At 43.6% G+C, this 9,283-nt stretch overlaps 1 protein-coding gene across 1 annotated transcript; it reads left to right on the forward strand.

The window, feature by feature from the left end:
- Window positions 1-1,423: 1,423 nt before the first annotated feature.
- On the forward strand, window positions 1,424-8,845 carry tmcc2 (transmembrane and coiled-coil domain family 2). Its single transcript, XM_047584035.1, has 5 exons — window positions 1,424-1,746; window positions 3,679-4,077; window positions 4,379-4,998; window positions 5,402-5,537; window positions 6,736-8,845. The coding sequence occupies exons 1-5, from the start codon at window positions 1,744-1,746 to the stop codon at window positions 7,033-7,035; spliced, it is 1,458 nt and encodes a 485-aa protein (XP_047439991.1). The 5' UTR covers window positions 1,424-1,743; the 3' UTR covers window positions 7,036-8,845.
- The last annotated feature ends 438 nt before the right edge of the window (window positions 8,846-9,283 follow it).

Consider the following 9,283-nt stretch of genomic DNA (forward strand, 5'->3'; position numbering starts at 1 on the left):
TAATGAAAATATAACATACTGCTGGTTAAAATGGAGCAAATTTTCCTTAATTTCCTGGATTAAGAGATTAAAGACAACATGCAGCTTTCCATCAACACGCTGAAGGCGAGTAAATGCAGTTTGATAGGTGAGGGGTCAAACGTGAAACCCAACATCATATTAACATCATATTAGTTTTTTATTACTTTTATTTGTAAAATAATATGTTAATGTTTGACATTATTGTGTTCCTGCTTATATTAAGTGTAAAATTGTGTATTCGTGCAATTTTTCCACGACTCTACTTACACCACAGGAACATACTGCATGTGTTCACAGAGCAATGTAAAGAATGGTCTGTTTGTCTGATGCGGCATAACATTATGACCATCTTCCTAACATTGTGTAGGTCTCCCTTGTGCTTCCAAAACAGTTGTGACTCATCAGAGAATGGACATGGGTCTTCTGAGGGTGTCCTGTGGTGTCTGGTAACACAATGTTGTCAGTGGGGGCCTTTGAGTCTTTGAGTTGATACTTCATTTTGGGAACTAGTGAATTTGGAGCTTGTTTTTTTTTTTTTTTTTGTTTGTTTTTTGACTGTTCCTAAACCCATGTCTAAGTAACATTCACATAAATGAATACCAGGTCCAAACATGTCAATGTTATTGACTTCTCCTGTCCATGGTCATAATGTTGTGGCTGATCTGTGTTTTGCTGCTGCATATGCAACAAGTGGCTACTCGATATGTCGAGAGTACATTTGTGTTGATGGAGTACTTGAGGTACTTTTACTCAAGTAAACTTCACATTTACTTTCCCTCTGTAGTTGCACTAATAAAGTCTGGATGTTTGCTCCGTACAGATCCGTGTGAAGGGCATCGGCTCCTCTGAAATTAATTTCAGGTTTGTTTTGAAGATGAAAGCTTGTTTTCATCTCTGTTCAGCGGGTACCCCTCTGCGCAAACACACACACACACACACACGCTGCAGCACAAAGACGTTTGAAGCTGGGCGAATAAAACTTTGAGTGCCGATGAGTCGCCTTTTGTTGTTGTGACACCGCATTTTTTTCCCCCCCATTCTTTTGTGGTGAAGGCAAATTAAGACCGTGTGAGTCACCGCTCAGAAACGCTGTGTACTCTGGCACCACATCACTGCCGCCCCATATCACCGCACGCTGGGCATTTGTGTTGAGGGTTTAGGGGATGGAGGGCTTGGAGTGTTTCCGCCCTCTCTCTCCCCCCTCTCTCTCCCTCTCTCTGCCTCACCCGCCTCTCTCCTCTGGCCTCTCAGGGGCACCTGCACGCCTGCGCTAAGCTCTCCCATCCCCCCGCCCATTCCCCTCCATCATCTGTCCCTTAGCTCCCACATCCATTATAGGGCAGGACTGCTAGCTTTTGCATGTAAACTGAAAGGAGAGACACAGGGAGAGAGAGAGAGAGAGAGTGGGAGAGAGATGTTGGAGAGTGAAGCCGGGGGAGGCGGAGGGAACATATGACACAAAGGGGAGAGAGAAAGAGAGGAAATAGATCAGAGCGTCAGAGGGAGAGGGAGAGGGAGTGGGAGGCTGCAGATATCGATGGCAATAACAATGGAGCATTAGGATCCAGAGAGGAGATAGTCAGCCAGACAACGGCTGAGGCTAAAGACATTTGAGGAGGGGGGCTCCTCCTCTGTGAGCACAGGGGGAGGAGGAGGAGGAGGAGGAGGATGGGCCTCGAACACAGACTTGCAATGGCACTGCACAAATTGGATTAAAGCAGTATGGTAACGTTTCTAATTTAATTTATTGCTGTGCTGCTTGTGTCTCATCCTCATGTGTCCGCATCCATGCTTGTTGACGTCCAGTCGGCCGTGTCTCATGTCACAGCGGGCCTCCTGCCGAGTGAAGGAGCTCCTCTTGTTTTCATGCCTCAGACATCTGCCATCTCCATCCTCATCACAGCCCTGCCTCTCTGCCGACCTTCAGGAGCCTCGAGTCCGTCCACAACTCAACCCCCGCGTGCTTTTTTATTTCATTTATTCTTTCAAAAAGACACCATCGTCGGCTCATCTGCTGCTCTGGCGCTTTCCGTTGTATGTTTCCATCCATACGTTTAACGCCGGACACCGCATCCTCCCCTCCTCCTGCTCCTCATCCCTGTGAGCAGTTGCTACGCTTCTCCATAAGCATCTCAGTATAATATGTTTCTTTTCAGGATCAGGAAATGATTAACCACCGGGGGACTGCAGCAGTCAACTGTGTTTTCTTCTGTGTTACAAAGTGATTGTAACCTACATTAAAAAACACACTAATCACGGCTGCTTTGCTTCGCTCTGGCTGATTAATGTTAGCACAGGGAGCTTTTGCTCTTTTCACACTGTCACGCGAATAAAATACAAATAAATCCTTGCGCCGTCCCACCGGGAGAAATTAGAGCAGCGCTGTGAGATGTTTGGTGTCATGTGTCTGCCTGAGCTCATGTTTGCAGGGTCTGATTACAGTGTTTTGACGTCAGGCAGAGAGTCATTAACAAGCCCTCCATCTGTCAGGCTGCACATATAGATATGATACTGACCAGGGAATCCCTTTAAGGACCAGAGAATCGTCAGAGCAGGTGTCAATGTTTAAGCAGATTATTGCCCAGAACCAAATATAGAGATTTACACGCTCAACATGCCGTCCCATTATAGACATTTAAACTTATTGCACACTCGGATGGTTTCAAATGTCCGGGTTGTTATGATTATTAATCTCGATGCATTTAAGCGAGGCCTGGTCCTGGGCTGAGTTTCTGAGTCTGTGCTGAGCAGGAAGCAGAGTAATTATGTATCATCTAATTAATGCATGATAGCCTTTCTGTGTACTCCCCAACAAATCAATTATAGACATAAGCACCGGTTGTGGACAACGTTTATGTACTCCCATCTCAGTCAGTTCAGTTTATTAATTTCCTCATTGATTTTAGTTTGGCTCAAGTAAATATTTGTTCCACCCCTGGGAAACAAATATCTGAAATTAGGGAGAAATAAGGACAATTCTATCTTTACTTCAGTGGTCGTGTTAATTAGTTGTTGTAACTGTTAAATCATCAGTATGTTTTCATGTATGTGCAGACACAAGTCAAATAAGTTTCTGATGGGTAGCACCCACAGATGTTCCTATTTAAACCCCAAATATCCACCAGTCCTTTAAGAACAGAAGAAGCTACTTAGATGAAATGTTTTCAAAAAATTATACAAGTTCAGTTGCTGTTTTTGTTGTTTTTTTTGTTTTTTTGAATATGTTGACAAATGATTCATGCTCAGCTGGTCTGATTGTGCTCTAATTAAAATAATCTCTGGAGAAAAGTAGAAGCTAAATAAAATAAACTGTAATAATGTAATAATAATGTAACTGTATGCAAATTGAACATTTTACTGTGTTTTTTTGAGGATTAAATTTAGTTTAGCCAAAACATTAACCATCTGTGACATATTACACTTTTTTGAAGCCACTAATTATAAAAGAACCTGTTGCTCGTTCTGTGTCATCATCAGATGGATATTTATCTTCTAAGGTTTTATCTTCTAAGTTCTTATATAACTAAAGGTGGAAATACAACCATGCTGCGTGTTTCTCAGAGTAACCTTCACATTCTCTTACAAGCGTTTTCTTCTGACTAACGTTAAAGTGTTTTCCCTAGAGTAGCTGACTACCTTGCCCTCTCATCCCCTCAGCTGGACAAGAGCGAGGTGGCAACTCTAGGCCTTCCCTCCACCAGCAGCCACGGAGGCTCTGACAGCAACATCAGCGCGGATGGAGCCGGGGCAGCGGCGTCTGGGGTCACGGCTGTAGGAGCAGAGGGACCGGCGGCCGCCGAGCCACAGAGGACGCGTCTGGCTTTGGAGCACCTGCAGCAGAAGATCCTGAAGGTCACCGAGCAGATCCGCGTGGAGCAGGAGGCCCGCGACGACAACGTTGCAGAGTATCTGAAATTGGCCCACAACGCAGACAAACAGCAGGCGTCCAGAATCAAGCAAGTGTTTGAGAAGAAGAACCAGAAGTCGGCACAGACTATTGCGCATTTGCACAAGAAGCTAGAGCACTACCACAAGAAGCTAAAGGAGATCGAGCAGGTAGGTGAGGGCGTGGGGGTGTGTCTGTGCCTCTGTGTGGAGCTGTTTTCATGCCGCGGCTGCTTTGAATAATTATAACATGAGTGACTCGAACAAGTGCTTCATCTTTGTGAGGACAGTTGTGTCCAAATATAAACCGACGAGTCGGCGAACACTTATTTAAACCATGGCATCACCCTGTGTCTCACCTAACTCTCTGCAGGGCCTGCTCTCCTCTATCTATCCCTAAACCTAATCACCTCTGTCCCACCTTTGAGATCCTCCACTTCTCTGCTTCCTCATTTCTCTTCCCTCTCCGCAGAATGGACCGGCCCGGCAGCCTAAGGATGTCCTGCGGGACATGCAGCAAGGACTGAAGGACGTGGGGGCCAACGTTCGTGCAGGGATAAGTGGCTTCGGAGGCGGGGTAGTCGAAGGGGTCAAAGGTGGAGTATCCGCCCTCACTCACACTGCCGTGGTCTCCAAGCCAAGAGAGTTCGCCAGTCTCATCAGGAACAAGTTTGGCAGTGCTGATAACATTGCCCACCTAAAGGACACGCTCGAGGACGGAGTCGGGGGCCACTCTGAAGACACCCCCACGCCCCGAGCCCTGAGTGGGAGCGCCACTCTGGTCTCCAGCCCAAAGTACGGCAGCGACGACGAGTGCTCCAGCGCCACATCCGGCTCAGGAGCAGGCAGTAATTCTGGTGGAGCCGGTGGTGGAGGAGGAGGGTTGTTAGGACCAACAATGGGGAGCCCAAGGCTGGACGGGCACCATCACCACCATCACCACATGCACAGTTCTTGGGACTCCCTGCTGGAGGGCCTGCAGGAGATCAAGAACAGCCAGACTCACATGGAGGACTCCATCGAGGACATGAAGAGCCAGCTGCAGAGCGACTACTCCTACATGACTCAGTGCCTGCAGGAAGAGAGATACAGGTAGAGATCCCAGAAAAAATGTATGACGCATCACATGTGACTTTAGGTGTGTACACATGGTCAACAACACCTGAGTCTTTATTCCTATCATAGCATCAATTTGCATCAAAAACAAATTACTTCCTTGTTCACAGTTATTTCTAGTTTTATAGTCCAGATGATTACACCGATCAGGCATAACATTATGACCCCTGATCACTGACGTAAATGACATTGGTCATCTTCGACCTGGACTGTTGGTATTCATGTGGATGTTATTTTGACATGTAACACCCACCTAGACCAAACCAGACCCCCAGCACAATGCAGCCTGACACGGTTTGGGAACAAGTTAAAAACACCATGAAGAACAGCACAAGGTGTTGACCTGGCCTCTAAATTTACTGTGTACCTGTTTGTTCAGGTATGAGCGACTTGAAGAGCAGCTCAATGACTTAACAGAGCTACACCAGAATGAGATGACCAACCTCAAACAGGAACTCGCCAGCATGGAGGAAAAAGTGGCCTACCAGTCCTACGAGAGAGCGAGAGACATTCAGGTAGAGATCTGCTAGATTACTGAAGGCAGTAAAACACACAAAAATACAATCATAGAGATCAGTCACCACTTTTCATATGCTTATACATATATTAAAATCTCTCATATATATTTCCAGTCAAATCTAACTTTGACTATTAACCTTTAGCACGCGTGAGTAGCTAGCAGGAAAACATCACAGTAAGAGGTTTTGAATCTCAGAAGGTGCCTCTCTCTCCAGCTCTGTAGCCGCTGTATTCACTTAGCTTCATCGCAATTTTTGCCAATCCAACTGCATTTCAGCAATTTTCTTTGAAGATGCCTAAACTGCTATTTTACAGTAACTCAAAAACCATTAAAGCTGCTACCAGACTCAAAGATGGAGTCTGCTCTCTTAGATAAGACTTGCACATCTACAACATGACCCAAAAATAAAAGGTTTCTAGCTTCATTGTCTGGTTCCACATTGTGTGGATTTCTGCACATGTGCACTAGGCCACCTTTCCCTTAATTTAAAAAAATACACATTAAACATGTAAGTAGTTGGGTGTGTTCAGTCAGCAGTTTATTGTGATGTCTCTTTTAGAACGGAGACACAGTCTATTGGGTTTGGGTATTATTATTATTATTATTATTATTGTTATTTATTTTGCTTTTCTGCTGCAATACCACAGTTGGCCACCAGTTGATTGATTTCTGTAGATATAAAGAGATAAAATACATAAATATTATATTTTATTTCTGCCAATGGAGCCCCCTAAATCCCACACATTGGACCAATACATTCTCATCAACACTGTTTCATCAGGACTAGTGTATGTTTACTTCTATTTCTTGTAGATTTGTACATGTGCATATGTATTTTATTTATTTCATTATTTAGTTTAATTTAATTTTACCAAGTGTGACCAAGAAATTTCCCTTGCGGATCATTAAACTCTGAGTCTAAGTCAACCAAGCCACCGATGGTAACTAGGTTCAAATATTGCTGAACCCTGATTGGTGCAAAGGAGTTTTCTAAAGTAGTCTTGGCCCACTTCAGACCAATAAGAAAAGCGTAGAAAATAAAAAACCCAAATGACACAATCAAAATCGTTCAAATGTTTGCAGAAATCTGTGTCCCTTGTAGGACACAATCAGTGAACGTTAAACAGAGTTAACAGATGTAACGGGAGCTGTGGGAACAAATCTGACTGTTGTGGTTTTTGGTCTGAGTGCAGGAGGCTGTGGAGTCGTGCCTGACCCGCATCACCAAGCTGGAGCTGCAGCAGCAGCAGCAACAGGTCGTCCAGTTGGAGGGAGTGGAGAACGCCAACGCTCGAGCTCTGCTGGGGAAACTCATCAACGTCATCCTGGCGCTCATGGCCGTGCTGCTGGTCTTCGTCTCTACCCTGGCCAACTTCATCACCCCGCTGATGAAGACCCGAGCCCGGGTGGCCGCCACCGTCCTGCTCGCCCTGCTGCTGTTCGTCCTGTGGAAGCAGTGGGATTTTGTGGAGATGTGGCTGCTGCCCAGCTAAGAGACTCCAGAGGGGGCCACGGCAGAGAACCAGAAGTTTCTTCCAGCTCAGTCACCACCACCACCGCGCCACTTGTTCCCTTTGAGCTCAAATGTGGATCTTCTGAGGAGAAACCCCTCTTAGCTGACGAGGACTGGAACTGAGATGTGTTTACAGAGCAAAACGAACAAATATTCTCTGCTTGCCAAGTGACAAAAGACATCATCTCATCTCAGCCAAACCTGCTGGTATTGATGACCAATCATGAAATGCATTGCTGTCACCAAAAACTGAATTTCTTGCGAGAAATCCTCGGGTGGTCTTTTTTCTAATTATTTATGATACACAAAGACAAGAGCAAGTAATGACTGGAAAACGCTGATCATGTTCGCTGTAATCTTCATGTTGAAGCTATAGTATATTTGAGAGGAAAAATGTTTTTTCATGAATGTCATGTGCTCATGTGCATGTCCTCGAGATGCATCTAGTCGGCATGAGTTAACATTTCATTCACTGTTCTCCTAGAACTGTCATTTGGTGATCAGAACCACAGTGCAGATATGTTTGCGTATCTCCGCTCAGTGTTTCACCTCCTGGTTTGTTTCTCATCCTGTTCTGGTGTCGAAGCAGTGCTTTTAGATTCTCTTCTCTTCTTTTGTTCTTCTTGAATGGTTTAAAAAGTAAGAAAACTCACCTCGATGGTCAAATGACGACAAATCTGTTCTCTCCATAAATACTATTTCATCACTATTGTAGAACTGCTACTATCCACGGTGTCAAATTAACAGGCATGTCAAAGTTTATATCCAGTTTGCAAAAAATAACTATTGCTGTTTTACTAAACAATGTAAGAAATAAATGATTTCATATGTTAGTCCGACCTTGATTATATCCTCATCATCCTCGATGCTGACTTTTTATAAAGGAGAATAACATCCGACATAAGTTAAGACATAGAAATGAATACTTTTTAAATTCTATCTTTAATTAAATATTATAAGCTGCAGCTAATCGTTTTATTAAGACTTATATAAGCCATTAATGAGAGCAGGCTCTGGGGTTTCCAGCTTGTTAAAAAAAAAAAAAAACTTTTATTGATCGGACCAAACAGCCTCTTACCTGCTGCAGAAACTCTGGACCAAATCCATTTATTGATCGATTGCCAACATTTGTATCAGACAAATAAAAGTGAAATGGACTGTTTGAGAGCCTGATGGCCCAACAGGTTTTATCTGTGCGGCTCATTTATAAAGAATCAGTATTTGATTTATTAAACATATCACTAAGTAATAATACCGGTTGTAGCATGTTGTAAATGATTTATACACTTTTTAAGGGTTTCCTATAAGGACATTGTTAAAAGTCTTTAACTGATGATCAATCAACATTAACCTGCATGAGACTTGGACGTGACTGAATCTATATCTGCAGCACGATGAGCCTAGAAACAGACAAAGCTTTAAAATGAGTACAGATGAAGGCATGTTAAGGTGTTTGTATTTCTGTTCCTATCATGACCCCAAGTTTGTTCTTAGTTTTTGGCAGATTTTTTCCCAGTGCTACTTTTCTGCTTATACAGGCTAAAAACGTTCTTAGCTTTAAGTGCAATTTTGACCAAAATAATTCTAACTTCATCCACTATAAGCTACAGGTATCCAGCATCATATATATGATATATACATATATAAGAAGAGCACGGCTGCCTTTTATTTCTCATGCTTTTCATATGCAATACCACTTTGTCATTCCTTCCCTCTAAAGTGTTGCTTGGAGAAAACAGCTGCTCTGTCGCTCACCAAAAAACACAGTCAATAAAACCTTATGAGATGTTCTTCGTGGTTTATGTTTGTTACTCAGGCCAGACGCTGCAGCGTACAATGAGAAATAATCTTCAGAGGTTCTTCACATTTAACGCTTCCACAACGGCAGCAGCATCTTTGTCTGGACCAGATTACACTGAAAATCTTTAAGAAAGCTTTAGAGGGGCAGACTTACCAGCAGCTCTTAGATCAGATGAACGTCCATCTGTCCATGGTGTGGATTATTTCAGTTCTACTTCAATGGTATCCGTTTCACTTCAACCATGACACTAAATCTGAGTAAAGATAAACGTTTTATAATTCTACTACACCTACATACAACGATTAGGAATAACATTATGACCACCTTCCTAATATTGTGTGGGTTTCCATTGAGCCTCTAAAACAGTTGGGACTCATCAGAGAATGGACATGGGTCTTCTGAGGGTGTCCTGTGGTGTCTGATAACA

Source organism: Mugil cephalus, chromosome 4 (genome assembly GCF_022458985.1).
Source record: "Mugil cephalus isolate CIBA_MC_2020 chromosome 4, CIBA_Mcephalus_1.1, whole genome shotgun sequence".
Classification (NCBI taxonomy): domain Eukaryota; kingdom Metazoa; phylum Chordata; class Actinopteri; order Mugiliformes; family Mugilidae; genus Mugil; species Mugil cephalus.

What these genes read in the sequence shown, in the direction of transcription:
- tmcc2 (XM_047584035.1), top strand. An exon ending in AGCTAAAGGAGATCGAGCAG is followed by an intron (nt 4,078 to 4,378) that starts GTAGGTGAGGGC and finishes CCCTCTCCGCAG; the next exon opens with AATGGACCGGCCCGGCAGCC. An exon ending in AGAGAGCGAGAGACATTCAG is followed by an intron (nt 5,538 to 6,735) that starts GTAGAGATCTGC and finishes GTCTGAGTGCAG; the next exon opens with GAGGCTGTGGAGTCGTGCCT.